Source organism: Buteo buteo, chromosome 25 (assembly GCF_964188355.1).
Source record: "Buteo buteo chromosome 25, bButBut1.hap1.1, whole genome shotgun sequence".
In the NCBI taxonomy this organism is placed as follows: Eukaryota; Metazoa; Chordata; class Aves; order Accipitriformes; family Accipitridae; genus Buteo; species Buteo buteo.
The window spans coordinates 5,129,678-5,148,677 of record NC_134195.1 but is presented as its reverse complement, the minus strand read 5'-3'; the positions used below and the strand labels follow the sequence as shown (position 1 = coordinate 5,148,677).

At 37.6% G+C, this 19,000-nt stretch overlaps 1 protein-coding gene across 3 annotated transcripts in view; it reads right to left on the bottom strand.

Annotated features, from left to right (window-relative positions):
• TGFBRAP1 (transforming growth factor beta receptor associated protein 1) overlaps positions 1-19,000 on the bottom strand; it is a 67,447-nt gene that overhangs the window by 45,720 nt on the left and 2,727 nt on the right. For all 3 annotated transcript variants that reach the window (XR_012654425.1, XM_075057629.1, XM_075057630.1), the window contains exons 2-7: positions 18,050-18,751; positions 11,452-11,646; positions 10,334-10,488; positions 4,502-4,584; positions 1,933-2,274; positions 571-628 (exon numbers count right to left, since the gene is read on the bottom strand). Coding sequence is in view for 2 of the 3 variants with exons in the window: in XM_075057629.1 (XP_074913730.1) it covers positions 571-628; positions 1,933-2,274; positions 4,502-4,584; positions 10,334-10,488; positions 11,452-11,646; positions 18,050-18,734 (1,518 nt within the window). In the remaining variant the exon portion in view is untranslated. The remainder of the gene's footprint in view (positions 1-570; positions 629-1,932; positions 2,275-4,501; positions 4,585-10,333; positions 10,489-11,451; positions 11,647-18,049; positions 18,752-19,000) is intronic.

Genomic DNA, 19,000 nt, shown 5'->3' with positions numbered 1-19,000 from the left:
GCAGACAGGAATAACAAAAATACTTAGTCTGCAGCCTACAGACTACTGATAATCTTAGTGACATCAGAAGGGGGAGGGTCCCCAAAGGGATTACTAACCCAGCTGAAACCCACAGATCTTGCAGAATGTGTTTGCTGTCCATCATCGGAAAAGGAAATAAACTCCCAGTTGCTGTCAGTGTCTGCCATGAGATTACAATACTGCTTTGCTGTGTATGCAGACTAATCAGTACAGGATATGTTCCTGAAGTCCCTCAAGCACCTTTTTAAGTGATCTCTTGATTATTTTAATGCTTCTGTCCATTTTTTAAGAGTACAAACATATGTTCTGGTATGCACAGTTTTGCTTAAAAAATAGCATACAGGCATCTACATAGCTGTCATCTTCAGTAAGCTCTTCAGGTTTTTCACATCTAGCATATTAATTTATTCAAGGAAATCTTGGCATAAGTTTCTCATATATACACATTACTACTTTCCGAACAGATAAATTAGCACCTCAGATTTTTATCTCAGAGGTAAACTGGTATTTGGAATGGTTTACAGATGACACTAAAAGCTTTATTCTAACCTGAAGTGCTGCAGCATCCTGACCATTGTAGTGATACAGGAGACCAAGGGCAAAATACCTGTACAGAAAAAGAAAATAATATTAAAATTGCTAGATCCTTCCTACCAATTTCATTATGATTTGATTAGCACAGACTATAACAAATAATTGCTTACAGTGACATGTACATGGCCATGTCTACACTTGAACGACTGTCTGTAGGCTTTTTTTCAGAATCAAAGAAGAGAAGTTCTGTCCTAGAAATGTGTCTGTCTCTCCTAAGGCAATTTCTAGTTACTAGCTCCAACTTAAAGTATATGTCAAATTAGAGATGAACCCAATGCTGTTCTTTGAATTTTATATACAGACTTAACACAGAGCTCCAAATAATAAATAGTCCTCCAAGAGTTAATCAAGCGTCATTAAATCAAATTTTTATGATGGTTTTACTTAAAACTTTTACTATCAGAACAATTTTTTTCTTTACTGCAATATGAAATCAAGTCAGGCAAGGAAGGGCTTTGTACAGTGCCATTACAGAGCTTTTTGTGTACTGTAATAAAAACACAGCTAAAGTTCTGTACTGGCTGTTCATGGAACGATTCCATTCATGTTTGCCATGCAAACTATACTTACCAAGAGGAAATAAATGAAACTACCCTAATTCTAACCACAATTAAAGACTCCTCCTCACCACTGTAGTTGCTACTACTGCACCACACAGTTTAAAGATTAAAGAAATGAAATCCAAGACAGAGACACTACCTACGACTGGAGTTTGTATTTTACACATTTTCTATCTAGTGTTTCCTGCTTAATGACAGTCAATTCTCCACCTGCTGGCATTTCCAATTTGAAGTCATCTGCAGTCATCTTAAGCAACCTCCTTTTGGTGAATCAGTGGGAGTACAGAAAGTATGCAATTCAAAAGCAAGATCTCTTTCCCTGAATAAGCAACTAAAATTTTAAAGCCACTAGCTGGTTAATAGCTTCTGCCTAAGGTAGCACATGCTTTAAGGCATATTTTCATTCTGTCCAAGCACCGCTACTGTGTCCATTCAACTCTCACACTGTCACAAGGGTAAACAAATCACTTCCCCCACCCCATTTGTACCAATCCTTTATTTTTGTGTTGGACACAGAAACTTTCAGGGAGAACTCTGTATTTACCAGCACAAGACAGAACACATTCCCTTTACCTCAGAGTGTCAATTAATACTTTTTCACCAACATTTTTAAATGCTGACAAGTCAGGCCAAGCTGTCTTTTGGACCTGAAAGCACAGAAACTTCGAGGATCTGAACACGTTGCTCTAGAAGCCAATAGTGTTTAAGACAATTTTCCCTCTGGTCTCAAAGGTGCAATACTCAAAAATCCACTCACTTTTTGTGTTTTTCCAGCCAGGCAGCACTATCTGTTAAAAGACAAAAGTTCTCTGAAACTAGCAGATCCAGCAGGCTTTCATGATTTGCCTCTGCATATAGCTTGAGTAAAGCTGTGTCAATATCTTCCTTGTAGCCATTTGCCACCTCAGTGCTGCGGACTTCATTCAAGTAACTCATGAGGAACCGTTTGCATTTTGTCATCTTCTCCTGGTCACCTTGGGTCAGCTGATTTAGGTCCGCGTACTCATGCAGAGGGGGATGAGACCGTATAAATGAAGAGGAAGTAGGCAACAGGAAGGGGTAGAGAGAGATCAGCTCCCGGACATCAAGCTGGCCGCTTCTGCAATTACAGTGTCAAACTAGATGAAGCAAAAAGAAAGAAAAAGTATACATAGGCACAAAAAAATAACATACTGGGAATGTGTGCTCGCATATGCTTAGGGTCAGGACACTAACAGGTTGTCAGTTTCTGAAAGTTACTGCCTTCTATGCTGGAGAAAATATATTCAGAACAAATCTGGAATTTTTTTTTCTCTTTCTGTCCAAACTTGCTTATCATTCTTTTCCCTCTAGATATTGAAAGCTCTGAGAATTCAAAGACTGGCCAGCCTTTTGCTTTTGACATCCCACAGCTGCTCTGTGGCATATAAAAAACCCAGCTGAACAGCCTTAATGACATTCCTAGGACTGTCCTAGACTTCATCCATACATTATGGGAACTAGTCTTCTGATGGAGGCAAGAAAAATGGAGAGAGTGAACCCTTTTAGGCAAGCCACAAAGACTGTTCAAGTGTAATTCTGTAGAAAACAGCAAATTCCTGTAGAAAACTAAAGCTTTCAGAACATGTGTTTGGATGATGAAAATGTTTTCCCCAACCCTGAAATGCACCAAATTCCTCCTGCAGCTCACTTCTTAAGGAGGTTCTGAAAACGAACCATGGATACCAATTATGCATCCATCCAACCAATAAGTAGTAGCCTTTCGTACAGGCATAGGTCTTGGGTGTACATCTATGTCAGATACTATGCAGTGGCTTTTCCACTTCACATGTGAAGAGCATCTATACTTTATCCAGGAGCAAGTTGTAACACAGATATGCTACACAAAACATTTTTCTTCCAGCCTAGATTGAAGAAATTCCTCAAGTGTCTGAAGAATGCATGTTGTGACAGAAGAATAAAACAAGACGTTTTTTCACATGAAAAAACAACTGGCAAACAACTCCCCAATTTTCACAGCTAGAATGACTCCTCCTCCCAGGCCTTGCTTTAGAAGAACAGCAAGAAATCAGAATTTATATTTTATTTCACTGTCAAAGTCATTATTCAGAATTCATCTTTAAAGATGAGCATTCCTGAAATGCAGGAGATACTGTTGCTAAAACAAAATAATGAACTGACAGTTCTCTAAAAGAAACCCTGGTTAGTTACTATTTTATTGCAAATAAAACTTTTAAAAAATAGTTCTTATCTATCCGGTGACCAGCAACCTCAAAAAGCCTTTCCCTTCACAACCTTGATTGGAACGAATTCCGAAAAGAAACAAGTTATAACCATGGAAGCAGATGACACAGCAGATTTCTGCAGGCAATAAAATGTGAAAGATTCTCAGAAGCAGGCTCATCCCTTCCCTACTGTTGTGAAGTAACTAAAGCATGGGGCATGCCCCGAGCTGTTCACTTCTTGCCAAAGACAGTTCCAAAACCATCCAGGAAGTATGAACTAGTAGGAAGCATCACAATGGCAACACCTATTTAGAACTTTTTAAAAAGTAAATACTGTCCTTTGGCTACAAAAATCTATACAAGAATGAAATTCTGGGAGACAGCAGCAACAGCAAATTTAAAAGCAGCAAGTATCCTGTTCCAGAACCGAGTGACTGCAAAGCATGGGAAAAGCCAAAACGAACAATAGAGGACCACAACAGAGAAAAATCTGAACATGGGAAGCTTTCCTGTGAGAAGAGGTTTGAATAGCAAGTTTTTCTGATTTATACATAGAGCTCCTACTGCCTCTACACTAGAAAGGCCAGCCTCTAATCAAGAGTAGAGTTAAAGTGTTCATGTCTACTTTGCAGATTTCTGCAGTTGAAATTGCCTTTTAATCCCTCTTTTCAGACTTGATATTTGTTTTGAAATTCTGAGATCTACATTATGATGGAACTCACAAGTAGATGAGGACTTTTTTTTAAGAGGCAGAATAACTAAGAAGTAGCAAGTTCTGTCAGTAGCATGACCTGATGGTTCAAATCACAACACAGGCTCAATAATAAAGCCTTGACCTTCATGGGCATAAAGTAAAAAAATCTCCACATGTACAACACTCAGATTACAGGATTACAGCCTTAATGCTACTGTATGTTAGCATGCCAAAAAATCAGTTGCATTAACTCTTCAGTTATGAAGTTGTTTCAATGTTACTCTGTTTTTATGCCCAACAAAACCATTTTATCACAGTGAACTCACATCTGCATCAAAACACATTCAAGCAACTAAGTTTTTAAAACCAAGAACACTAACTCCTTATTTAAAGAAGATAAATTAATAAAGTTCTTGTCACACAATTACCTGAAGAGTTCTTTTGCTTCAAAGAACTGAAGCTGTGCAAACTGTATAAAACCTGCTTGCTGCAGGATTCGTTTGTACATTACCTATGGAAGAGAAGGGGGGAAAAAAGGTTTATTATCTTTGTAAGGAGTTATTTATGTAGTGCTAGTCACTACTGCAGTAACTACCTGCCAAAAACACTGAACACATGATCTTCAACCAGACCTGTTAAGTTACATGCAAAATAAAGCCTTGATCCTCTACATTTTAAATTGTATGTACCTGAATATACTGAACCTGCTGTCCAGACTCAGCTTCTTACACAAAAGTGTGTGAGCAGAACACTGTTCACGAATACTTACTAAAAGCAAAGTCAACAAATAGCAAGTTTTCTTATTCAAATAATGACTTATCTGACACCAGTCTCACTCGCCTCAACTGTTTGCTTGCGGTATTTGGAAACGTAAAAGCCAATGGTCATCTCCGAAGTTCCCCACGATTCAGCAGGCACAAAAAAAGATTTAAACTCAAGGGTGGTCCCACTTGACCACACACAGCCAACTTTCTCCCCACCTCATCTCACTTCTGCAGGAACCTTGCTGGTGATTCTCATAGTCTCATCCCCAGCTGATGACCATATTTTTGACTTTCTGCCAGTTTGGGTGTTTTTGGTTGGTTTTGTTTGGTTTGGGTTTTTTTGCTTATTTGGGTTTTTTTTTGTTTGCCCCCCCCCCCTTTTTTTTTTTTTAAGTAATTCCAAAGCAGTTCAACTTATCCAATATGCAGTACATTATGCAATGTACATAAAAATATGGTTAAAAAGAGAAGCACAAGTAAACCATATGAAAAGCTATGTGTTATGAAGTTTTACTGTTAAGGTCATGCCTAGAAGTTTACAAGTTCACTACAAAAAGAACACAAAACTTCTTTAAATGCTAGGTATTTATTTAATCTGAATGGTCAATTAGTTACCATGAGATAAAATGAAACCCTTGTGCCCGGTGTATTTCCAATGGCAAAAGAGAATTACTAAAAGCAAGAAAGCTAAACTATGCTCTGCAAAGCATCCAGTGTTTCTGACAGCACTGGTTATTTTGCAAATACACCTAGCTATATCCACATGCCCTCAGTTTTTCCCTTCAACTTTCTCATGAATATACAGTTTTCTAATGTTTAACAGTGTACATGAATGCTGTTATTAATAACAAACTCCCCATTTTCAATGAAAATACCCAGAGAAACTGCAATACATTAGCAATGTATTCCAGGCAGGAATTGCTAAAGAGTGTCAGGCCTCCAGTCGGGTAGACTGATATTCTAATTGGTGATTTTTCACCTTGATTAAAGATTGTGGATTTACCAAGAGAAAAGCTTGGCTTAAATCCATTTAGTCTGTGCATGCTTTACTAATGGATTATCTTAAGGAAATCCTTAATCTTGATCATTAACAAGCCATTAAAACCTATTGATCTGTAAGGTTGTGGGACTTTTCTTGCCTCCCCAGCATGGGGGAGAGAAGAGGGAAATGCTATCTGGCACATCTTTTCAGACAAACATAACAATATAAACAATACTTCATGACATTTTTATATTAATTAATGTTATTATGCTTTACATCCAAGTGTACTAATTCAAAATACAGTTAACTAAAGCTAAAAGGGAATTTAATTACAGTAATAAAGTAAAACTTCCTCAGGTGATTAATTCACAAAATTTCCAAAATATTTTGGAATTATGACTGTGTTATCACATCACTAAATGGTAATCTGTGAACTGATGAATACCCATCTGGTCACATTCTTAAGGATGCTGGTGAAGGATTTCAATCTGCAACTATCTGCATCCTATAGCACCAGAAAAACTTCAAAACCTGGCCTCAGACCTTCCAGGCAAGGCTGAAGCACAAACATTTCTCACTCTGCTAACTAGTGTCAGAAGCAGGTTGGTTTGGGGTTTTTAGGTCAGTTTTCAATCTTTGCAATGGAGTGACCACTAATATTTACATATTTAGTGAATTAGGATATTGGAATTAAGTTTGAATTGATCTAAGACACTGAAAACAGTGCTTTAGTTGTAGACCTTACTCTGTACAGCAGTCTTTTCAACTAGAAGTTGATAAGAGCTTGTTGATAGTGTAAGTATAGGCCCAAGGAATCAGTTTTGAATTTGAACTGATTAAGTGGTATTCATGTTCATTTAAATGTTGACATATCTTCACTTGTCCCTTAAAGCCATGCAACAAAAAAGCTGTATAATGTCTACAGACAGACGCTTTCCCAACTTTTTAAAGATGCAGTGATGGGATAGGGAATATCCAGGTTGATTTTTAGCCAACAAGATAAACACTAGACATTAAGATGTCCTGTGGTAAAGATTAGGGAAGCAACAGACCAGACTGTCTGTGGAAGCGAGAATATTCTCTCCTTCTCACAGGTTTTTAAAAACAGGCTAGACCTATGCGCCAACCACATACAGTTAACTTTTGTTTATGATAAAAAAACCATTTTGAGTTCTTCCAGACCCATCTGCCAGATACTGCAATAGGCTTCTTTTAAAAAGGTACCAAGTTATACCCAGTCAAAATTCAACACACTGTTTATTCCCCTATCATTTTTGAAGAACCACCATAGGACTTAGAAGTGCTTTAGGCAAATTCTATAGTTGACTGAATTCACGTTAGAAAACTAGCTACAAAAACATGAAATAAGATTTGTATTAATTCGTATCTGAAAAAGTGCTAGAAAACAGAAAGATGACTGCTGAAGCTGTGATAGCTATAGTGAAGCCTTAATTCTCCCAACTGCTAGAAAAACCCTTTCTAAAATGGTCAGAATTACCAACTAGATTGTCAAAAATATTTTTTCTAGAAAGTCACTTTGGCTTTTGGACAGATTTGGGTGCAGTTAATATGTTTTTTGAAACTAAAAAGAAATGAGGAAAAAAAAGAAAAAAAAAAAAGAAAAAAGAGATACCTATGCAAGATGTGTGTCAATCTAACCAAGGTCTTCACTACCATCAACCATGATTTCTGCAAACTTCAGCTGTCCTGAAAAATTAATAAGTAGTATTCAGTCATTTCATGGTAGCATGGTAGAAAGGCCTTTGTATTCTTTTACCAAAAATGATATCCAGCAAAGCCACCTCCTTGCAACACTTTTGCTTAGCGTTTTTTACCTAGCAGTAATTCTTAATGCTCAAAGACAAAGGAATTTTCATCTAATATGGCAGAGATAAATTTGCAGTCTGGAGGGACCATGGGTTAAATAACAGCTTAAAGCTACTAATGTATGACCTGCTTCTTTCCAATAACTAAATAATGGCTGTACAAATAATTCTGAAAGTACAGTACTTTACTGTTTCAATCCCACTATCATTCTGCATTACCAGCATATATATATATATTTATGAAGGTATAATACTGCTGATATAAAAAGAGCAAGCATGCAGCTGTGTATGCATGCAATGACAATGCAGTATTGAACTGTAGGGAAAAAACCCATGTTGTCAAAAACTGTCCTACAATGCCATGACTGAGTTCAAGTCACATGTAAGATGGCAACAGCCACTGCAAACTCCAGAAATTAAAGCAGTCTGTGGAGAAGGGCGCACTTATACTACATGTACCAGACAATTACTATCACTCTTCTGTATGGACAAATTAGAGTGGCTGGACCAAGTGCCTTCATGCCAAACCTATGCATTCCTTCCCACTGCTTGTATAAAATGGCAAAACAAGGTCTTGAAAGGGTCAGCTACTCAGGAATCAGTAAAGCTTGCAAAATAGATGTCCAAAGATATCTATTAGAAGATACCTACTATCTATCTAAAATCTATTACCTGAAGATCTCTCTTACACAGGAGTTAGAAAGGAGTGACTATGTGATCAGTTAAAGTATGCAAAAGAAATGTTGCAAAAGACATATGTAAGGCATGTAATTTGGCTGAACTCCATCAGACTTTCTTTTTCTGTAGTCTCGCATAATAAAGTCTGATGTGCTTGTAACAAACCTGTAATGACAGCATTAAATATTAGAGGCACATTAGAAAGCAAGCTCAACATGTTACATTTCCAACTACGTCTCAACAGCTGAGCCAAGTTGAGTCATTTTAATACGAGTCAATGGCAGACTCCATCAATTTAAGCTGGTTAATATCTATTTCCAAATACAGCCCAGAACTAAACCACGCCATTTCGCTTGCAAATAATAGGTTTTCTGTTTTTCAGCTGTAGCATTGACTCAAAGTAACTGAACACCCTTAGAAGTACGTTAAATTAGAAAGAACTTACAATATTCGTGGAAACAGTAATTTCAGGTACACGGACATTGTGCACGTAAGATACATGTGAACAGAAAGTAACTTATCCTAAATACAGAAAAATCCTAAATGCAAGAAAACTTAGGAGGAATGAGATTCTACATGATGTATTTTAGATAATGAATTGCAGTTCATCCTGTGGTAAAACACAAAAAGACAGCTCCCACACTAAATCAGCCTAAACTGGAAAGAAATAATTGGAGAATTAGAGATCATCATACTTCAAAGACATTGATTAGATCATGTATCCTGTCCTCACAGCAGGATTTTAGTTTGCTTCTTTAAACAGATTGTGAAGGAAAAGTTGGAAGTGAAGATGCAAAGCCAAACATGCTGGAAACCGAACTCTGTATTTGCCTAAATACTTTTCAGCTTCAAGTACTTCCAGATAGTTGCACCTTAGCAAAAGGATGGAAACACTTTTCTCACCAAGCTTTTTACTTCCAGCAGCCTCCCAGCTGTTCATTCAATGGAGGAGTTCAGGATCAAAATGAAAGCTGATACAAATTTCATTTAATTTAATGACTGTTTTTCAAGGGCCTTTTATTTAAATGACAAGGAATTAGAAACTTATTGAAATTAAAAAAAAATAAAAGCCTGAGAGTGTGAATCATTTTGAACCACTGCAATTCTGTAATTTCCCTAGTCATGTTGCAAACTTTACATCTTCCTAAACAAACCAAAAGTAATGCAACAGATAATATTTTAATGACAACAAAATGCTCTGAAGTGTATTAAAAAAACAAAACCAGATTTTCTGCAGGTTACAGATCAAATTTTGCTCTTACAAAAGGAAAGAAACCAAGTCAAATATTCATTCACCTACTTGGTGAGTAGAGATTTCATGCTACTTTTTCCAAGTTTCAGACTCTAAATGACAAATAGGAACAAATACAGTAGAATATGTATTGTAATATAAACCAGAGGTACAAGAAAATTAAGACAAATCTTTAATCAACACTCTAATCAAAGAGTTACTAGGATACTTTGCCACACAAAAAGCCAAAATATTCAGTTACACACCAGTACAAGTATTACTTGTATGAGTTTGGAAGTAGGATGTATTTGCTTTAAGATTTCCCATCACTTAACTCTGAAGCTGTACTGCTGTGGAGTTTAGGATATGGTGAGAATCTCTGATAAAAAAACTAAAATCTAAAAATTCTGATCTGAAATAAAGTATACTTTTTAAACAGCAATAGCAAATAATAACAACTTAGTTCTAAGGAAGCATCGCAGTGGACTTTCTATCACTAGTTTTTCAGCTTTGTTTCAATTTTTTCAAGTTACACACTTGAAAAGAAATCAACACCAAAACCTCAGCAGAACAGCAGCATTCAACCCTGCCAATGTCACAGGCAATCATGCACGAGCCAATTCAGCAGCACGGCTATTTCTTCAGGGTGAAACCATAAAAGGTATTAGACTTCTTTTCAATGCAAATTCCTCCCCCACCCTTTCTAGTTATGTGACCATTGGCATATATGGCCCCACTGTGAAATTTATGTTTTCACGAAAATTAAAGGAAGGACAGACCTGAAATTTCTCTTTTGGAATATTCCTTCGAGCTCCTTTTGCTAGAACAAGGGCTTCTTCCACTCTGTGGCTAGCTAGAAGATCCTGAATCTGTTTTTCCAAAGGTAGCGGCACCAAGATATACACACCCTTATTAGTAGCAACAATCACCTTCCCTGGACAGAGCAGACAGACATATTCAGTTTAGATTATCTACAGAAAAAACACATTTCAGAAATAAGCTTTAAGATTTGCTATTTAAGATACGAGAACTGAAACAGTGTTAAGAGTTCCAAAACTCATCTTTATTGTTACTGTATTTAGTAGATAGTATAGTTTACCTGTAAACTGCACCTTGGAAATACAGAGATAATGGTAAATTTGTTTATTTACAGCAGATTTTGTTCCACTCTGAGTAAATTAAACTGGCTATAACGTCTCATGATGAGCTAAGCTGTAAAGGCCATCACTGAAACTACTGCCCAGATTCCAGAGAATAGGGACTTTTAACTGCCAGATATTTCCACAGGCTTACATTAGAAAATTGTAAGTTGTACATCAAAGGTAGTAAGTAATACACAGTTCATAGTGCTCGAGTTTGTAGCTCTCCTGGAAGAAAACAGCAACGCAATGTATTCCACAATTAAGAGCTCTTAATTGAAGAGCAGATGAAAAAAATTTTTGTATTTTTTGTTTAACAATTCTTTATGAAATACCCCATTTAAAACCTTTTAGAAAGGAATACAAAAGAACAATTTTTAAGATGTTAGAACTTTGTCAGGATAGCCAATGGACAAATACCTGTAGCTTGCAATTATAGACTAGTAGCATTAAATTAACATTGCTCTTTTGCAAGCAATAATCAAGTTACAAGAAAAAGCTCTAACCCCAGACTCATACCCAACAATTAACTTGACAATTAGAGCACATTTATTGAGCATACATTTTGTTAGAAGCGTGGAATGTTGGATGACTAAAGTTTACCTATCATAATATAATTGGGAAGGCATTTGCAATAATAGTTTCAACAGTTAACGTGCTTGCTAGATATTGTGTTTAAAAAACATACTGAAATGACTGTGCCCACAGTGGCAGTTGTTCCAGAATTACTGATGCAAAAAAAGTGTTCTTTTTAATACCTTCAAAGTCTTGTAGAATGTGACCTTCTTTAAAAGGTAGGGTTTGCTTTTGCTGCTGGTCCAGCATGCTGTGCACTGTAATGAACTCATCATCGAGAGCAACGACGTAAGGAAAGCACAAAGCTGCTCCAATCACGTTTTCTGACCAGTGCACAGGGGCACGCTGTGAAATGCCATCTACAGTTGCAAACATGCCTACAAAAAGGAAAAAACAAAGCCTTGAGGCTCGTGCTAGTTGAAGACCGTTGTTTTCCCTATACGAAGCATGGGTACCAAGGCACAGAAATAAAAAGTCTCAGAACAAGAGATGCAGTATCAGGCAGCATGATGACAGTGCATCACATCTCCCTGGACATTATAGACCTGTTGGTTAGTTCAGTTCAAATTTTTTTTTTCCTTCTCCTTCACCACAGAAACAGACAATACCAAAAACTGAAGGGAGGAATACTGAAAGAAACTAGCACGAATTATTCAAGTTTAGTAAGTTTCAGATTTTTTTACAAGAATTATGCCACGTAGTCTGAATTCATTTCCCAACACTAATTTTTAGTGAGACCCAGCATTCAAACAATACTGCCTTAGCAGGAGGCACAGACCTGCACTGCCTGACCTATCTGGCAACAGAGGCATATTTGTTCCTTGTAGTGTCAAATGTCTAAAGAGCATTTTAGTCGACAGACAATCATTTACTTCTACTTTTTCACTTTTGCTACAGCAAAATTTTCACAGAACAAGGGTCCAGCTCCTTGGGATGAGTCACTTCCTCTGAGGCATCTGTGTTTTCAATCGTTTGAAAAAATGCAGAGGCTGCGTATAAAGCATTATTTTCCCAAAAGCCAAGCACAAAGACTTTTTTAATATCCCAATGATACCTCCTGTGCTGTCTTCGAAATAACCATATTAAATCTGCTGTTAATTTGTGTTTTCTTTACCACTATCTTTCCTCCTGTCTATTCTGTCCTTCTTCCTTCTCCAAGCTTAATAGGAATTTGACTTGCTTTTGGACGACACACCACTGGTTCTATCTATGCTACCTGATATTCCCCAATTCTTCCTGAGACATTAATTGAAGAAAAACTCCAATGTTTTCAGACCTAGTTCAGTAATCCTTTGCCAGCTGAGCCATACTGAAGCACAATGTAAACTTCTGTTCTAAACATGAATTCATACCCCTTAAAACCAGTATTCTCATGCCGTTAAAAAGACATGCCCATGAAAATTGTTCTTTGGCAGGAATGAGCCACTTGACAGCTGGTAGAATAAGTCTGAGCTGTAAAGGACAGAAGAGATTAAAAGATTATGTTATTCAATTTACAAAATCTCTTCCAAACAGAGGATAATGAGGCAAGGGTAGCTGGGTAGGAGGACCATCTTGGAATTAAAAAAAAAAAAAAAAAAAAAGAAAAAAGAAACCAGAAGGTTGTAGATTTTTATGGAACTACGGTGTAGAGACTAAGCTTCTGGATCCTTTACAGTAGTTTTGAAATGATCAGCCCTTTCCCTTGACTAAGGGTGCAACACAAAATTAAAATTTCACATCTGACTATTAGCAAGTGATGCTATTTGCTTTTTCACTACAGTGATCAGCTTTCTGATCAGAGCACCTTACAGAAAATACTTTTTTTTGCCATAATATATAATTCCCTATTTATTCTACAGATATTGATATTCTTACTGATCAGAACTGGAATTTTATGCCAGGCAGACTGCATTACCCATTTTTAATGCCTTCCAGTTGTTACTCTGTGCTATAATACCATTTCAAAACGTGGGAGAAAACTTGAGTTAAATACATACTAACCAGTAGTAAACGCAGGGCTAATTATATTTGAAACCTTCTTAGAACCTTCCACTTCTCTGACATTCTCAAAAGAATGTTACAAAAACCTGATTTTAAAAACTTTTTTTTTAAATGACAGAGCTCTTTTTTAGGTAATTTTTAAAAATCTTTCATGGAAGTGAAAGGGTATGCAGAGCAATGCACAGTACTTTTCCAAGTCAACATCCCTCTACATCCCTCTGCCCTCAATAGCTAGGGCTTATGTCATAGAATGATGCATTTTCTGTCTTCATCCAGCTCTCACCTAAGGATAACAATAAACATGACAACTACAATCAGAAACTATGGCCTTTTTATAGTACAGGAATGCGTTTGATGAAACTTAGATGAAGCCAGTAATCAATTCCGTATTAAAAATGCATATGCTATCCAAAGGTTAGAAGAGTTACCCAAAACACAGCTACACTGTTTTCAACACCAAGAGATCTAGAAATTTATAGAATCATAGAATAATTGAAGTCAGAAGGGTTTTCTGAACGACATTCAGCAGGACCAACTTAGATCAGGTTGCTCAGGACTTCGTGCAATAGACTGTAGATTTTGTTTATTTGTTTTAAAACGAAAAGCTTCTTAGTGAAAGTATCTCTAAAAATTGAAATAAAACTTCTTTATTATTATTACTTGTTTTAAAAGGAACATGAAAACTTACGAGGAACACTATGAGTGGGTGAAAACAAGAAGGGAACATGCTGGTTACTGCTGACTATCCTGTTTCATGTAGTTTCATCAGCTATGAGAAAAGGCACTGCATAACCTTCTGTGAATCATTCTGCTTAGTACCTGTACGCTTTTTATAAGTTATAAGGCTCAGTTCTCCAATTCCATTTGTAGTCTACTCAATCACTATACAACTGTTCAAACCATGCACCACTGAAGAGTTTATTCTGGAAAAGCAAAAGGAATAAACTAAAATTAGGTATTTAAAATTTGTATTTTTTTACTCATTGAAGTAATGGAATAGTTGAATCAGGAAGGGACCTCTGGAGACTGTCTAGTCCAACTTCCCTGCTCAAATCAGGGTCAGCTAGAACAGGTTGCTCAAGACTTTGCCCAGTCAGGTTTTGAGTGTCTCTAAGAACAGAGACTCTACATCCTCTCCAAGACCTCTTTCCTGGTTTGAGCACCATCACAATAAGGAATTTGTTTTCTTATGTTTATGTAAAATTTCCTGTATTTCAGTTTGTACCGACTGAAATCCTCTCATCCTTTCACTGGATACAATACCACTGAGCAGACTCTGGCTCTGTCTTCTTTACCCGTGCACATATCCCCCTCCCCTCCACGTTGGCAAGATCTCTGAACGCATTTTCCTTTTCAGACTGAACAGTCCCAGCTTTCTCAGCCTCCCCACTCACTTAGTGAGGCAGTGCTTCTCTCCAGGACCATATCCCATGAGATTCTTCTAAGCAGGTCCCTGAGCAAACCAAAGTCTGCTGTCCTGAAGTGGTTCAAGTACCCCCCTTAAATCCTTAAACAGAGATCCATAGTCATAAAAGCCAAATCCCCCATCACCACAAGCTGTGCAATCAGTTGGTGACCTGCATGATCCACCCACTCCTCCTCAAGCTGTTCTCCCTCACCAGCAGGACTGATGAGAAAACCTCCATCTCCAATATGAGGAAGTCTCCCACTACTATTACTCACTGGTTGTGCTACTGCATTGTACAGGCTCAGATCATCTGCTGGACGACAGAGCTTCCTGCTTCTCATCTGCTACCAGAGCACTGAACATAGTCTATAGATGCAGATCTGCAGGCAGAGAAGGAGAGTTCTTCCTTTCACAAGAAGTCACAAGTTTCCAGCCTTTGCCATCACAGAACAAGCAGAGACAGCCTGCCCTTCCCTCCACAGAGTTAGGGGTACCGGCTCACGCCTGGGTCCTGGAGAAGATTCAATTTCCTTTTCATCATCTCTGATGCCATGCACTCTGCTGACCTCCTCCTGCATCTGCTTTATGTGGCAACAGGAATCCTCAACCAAGCACTCATCTCCTGCAGGTGAGGACAAAATTTCCCCTTGCTCCAATCTCTGGAAGAGGCACCAGGCACTCCCTTCAGCTCAAGACCTGAAGAGTTGCACCCTCCCTTGGGAGCTTGGTCTGAGTCGAGGCCTCTGATGTTTTGGGGCAGTTGCTCAGAAGTGTGCCCTGTGCCAATATGCAAGAACTGCATGCTGAAATGTTGAAAACTTAAAGCCTCTGTACGGCAGGAAATCTGATTAGAAACATGCAACAAGAGCTTCATGAAATGAAAAACTGAATTTTGGTAAGCATAGTTTCACACACAACCAGAAAGAACTGATTTTCAATTCTGAATGAACTAATTACTGCACAGAATGAAGATGCATCAAAATGAAGTTCTTCCTCCCTTTGAAAGAATGAGCTATACACTAACTGTAAGTAGAGCCAACAAAGTACTGAATGGCTAACCTATGCATCAACTATGAACAACTCTAACAACCAGTTTTAAATGCAAAGAGTCCAGGTAAGGAAACAGGTTACATACCCAAGAAACTCAAAGACGTTTTACTTTATGATTACCATTTTAAGCAGTTGCTTTCTGTCATTCTAAATTCCAGTCTTAACTCAAAAGCAAATTAATCTAAATCAATGTAACTTCAAACACTATAAAGCCAAATACATTAATGCAGAATACATCCACCTCAGTAAGAGAGGCTGAATTTAGCACAGATGCTCTAGCAAGTGCCAAACGAACATGTCTTTACCAGCAAGACATACAAAAGCAAACTAAAATTAGAACTGAAGATTTACCTCAAGCCTTTTCAAGTCCATTCACATTATAGCAGAGGCCTACCTCAAATGCCAAGATACACAATGCTTATACATTCTAAAGGTGCTCAACCATCTTCACAACTTCGAAGAGACAAGTGTTAAAGACACTAAGAATTTCACCAAGGAAGAACAGCAAGATGGATTATACTAGTCAAAACAACAGTGGGGAGGGAATAGAGGACAGATAATAATTACCCCCCCCCGCCAGCTGAATTAGGCAAGGAAAGACTATGCAATCCATAGCAAGCAGTCTTTGTAAGGTTTCTGAGCTAGTAGAAGATAGACTTTGCCTGTATTATGAGGAAAAGGGAAGTTTATAGCATGTTTAGAGCTGCAGAAGTGCATTTGCTTAAGATACCACATACCTGATATACTAACCCCAGGACAATCTACTTACACAAGGATGTTGGATTTTATGAGCAAAGGTCTTATTGTATAGCTCTCTTCCAGGACACCAGATAAAAGCAAAAGACAGACTAAATAAAATTCTGCTTTCTGACTAAATACAATTATGCTTTTGAAAGTGCATCTATTCTTCATAAATCATAAAAGAAATGAACCACTTGAACAGAATCTGGTTTGACATTCCTAAAAAGATAAAGATTAAAGTAAGAATAGGATCTCCTTAGAAACATGTCAAAAGGGAATACTTTCAGAGAGTCAATTCACAAATTTTAACTTTCACAGCACTACTAAAATGGTTAATGTCCACAAATACATGTCCACATTTAAAGCAACTAACAGTTTTAATAAGAAGCAGGCAACCAAGGTGACTTAGAAAAGCCCTATGTCTGAAAAAAACAAGTTCATCTTGGAACATCTTTAATTTGCATAAACTGATATTCTAATGAGTCTGTACTTCTTCCAAGAAAAACTGGTGAATTGATGAACATCTCACATTCTGGTCACAAGACAAAACTTCAATATAAACAACTGATTGCACCCTTACTCTTCTTTGGAATTGATATTAAAAAGCCCAAATCGATGCAGATCCCTGAATTAAGGGCCTAAATAGCTGTGATCTTTGTGTCATGCTATTCTTAATGTGTCAGGGAAGATACACAAGCTGCATCTCCTAAATGGAGAGTCATATGGCAAACAGCACGAAAGCATTCTGCCTGTGGTCTGTCAGCTCTGGGATATTGCAGCTTTTCCAAAAAAAGCTCAAGATTACTGACCTCATAGCATATTGTTGATTTAGACAGATTACAGCGGCAGTAGTCCTTACAATCATCTGTCTATTAGACAGCAGCATTATTTCACATAATCTAACTTTGGTTTTGCAATACGTAAACTGTCATTTTCTGTAATATGGAGCTGAAAAATACTATTAAAAAAAATTAAGCAAACGGGAGCATAAAAACTGGGTAGTATCTGACAACATCTACAGTTAGGACAGAGTTTAATTCTACAGGAGTTAGGATACAGCTTACTGCCACTAACATTTATTATTAGCACTGTAGTACAACATACCTATTTGTGAACATACCTATTTACAGTCTATAAAATGGACTCTGTACGAACACCTCTCAATAGCAACTGAGGAAAAAATAACTCGTTTACACTAATTTAACAGTTCTATAGCAACATCAGGCTCCTCAAACCCAGTCCAGCTAGTCACTACAGAGAGGCTGTCAGTCTCTGAAGTTTCACTTGGTACGAACCAACCTTTTTACTCTGGGCTGCAAGACACTACTGCTGTTAGCTCTCTATACAGAAATGAAACTTTCCACAGACATGATTAAATTACAAATAATCAGATTTTTGTGCATTAAAAAAGTAGGGGAGTTATAATAATGCTTAGTACCAAAAATTTATCATTTACCTTTTTATCTCAACATTCCAGTATAGCCCTGTGAAGAAAATTATCATTATTGTGCACAACACTTATATTAGTTAAGCTTTGCTTCCCAAATGGAGAGAAATTAAAGAGAGAAGTTAAAAAAAATTACAATCCTTAGTCTCACCTAGGCCTCCGGGGCCAGCCAACAGAAACTCTTGTCTGCCTATCCTTTTCACAATTGGCCGTTTCTCATCACTGCAATAAGGAAATAGATCTTGGGAGACGCCAGTATTATAATTCAAAATGATATACTGTGTAGTAAGTGCAAGACATAAGTAATAACCATCTACAGCCACGGCACAGGGTTGCTCTGGAGTAAACACTTCCTTCACTATCTGGACTCTGTCTTCAAACACCATGAACATTTGAATGGTCCGCCGCTTGACTGAGATAATGCAGACTTCGACACAAAAAGGATCCCCACTCACAGGGTTTTCATTTAATGCGAATGTCACAGCTCCTTTGATTCTAGCGCCAGTGGGGACAGGTTCCAAGTTCATCATGTTAACTAGTGTTATTGTGTTGTCGCAAAGCACAAGAAGCCTGGTGAGGGCAGAGGCCGCTTTCAACTCACTCACAGGCTTCTTCAAGCCCAGGTATTTATGCAGTTGCTTGGTGGCAGCAAAAGTTATTTTTCCAGCTGCTGATACCTTTTCATCCAACAGAAAGTGATAGATAAAGCAGTCATTGGTTCCAATATAGAGGTTCTTTCCACAACACTCAATGCATTCGATGTTGATGTAATTCTTGTCTCCCATTAACATCTCCCGCTCAACAGCAGAAACGAGCTTGAAAGCTTTGACGCTCATTGTGTCTTCTGGGTGATCTGATTAAAGAGAAAAAAACCCCACTACTTACTTCCACACGCATACTCAAATATCAAATTTAACATTCACCAGTACAAAAAAATTCATTGTTGCATTTTTCAATAGTCTATAGTCTATTTCCAACCTGATTACACAAGCCAGAATGAGCACATTAATAACCACAGAAATAAATCGAATTGTATTCTTCCACTTCAAGTGTATTCTGAAGCAGATTCACAACAGCACCCAGCTATTTTGAAGTGATGCTT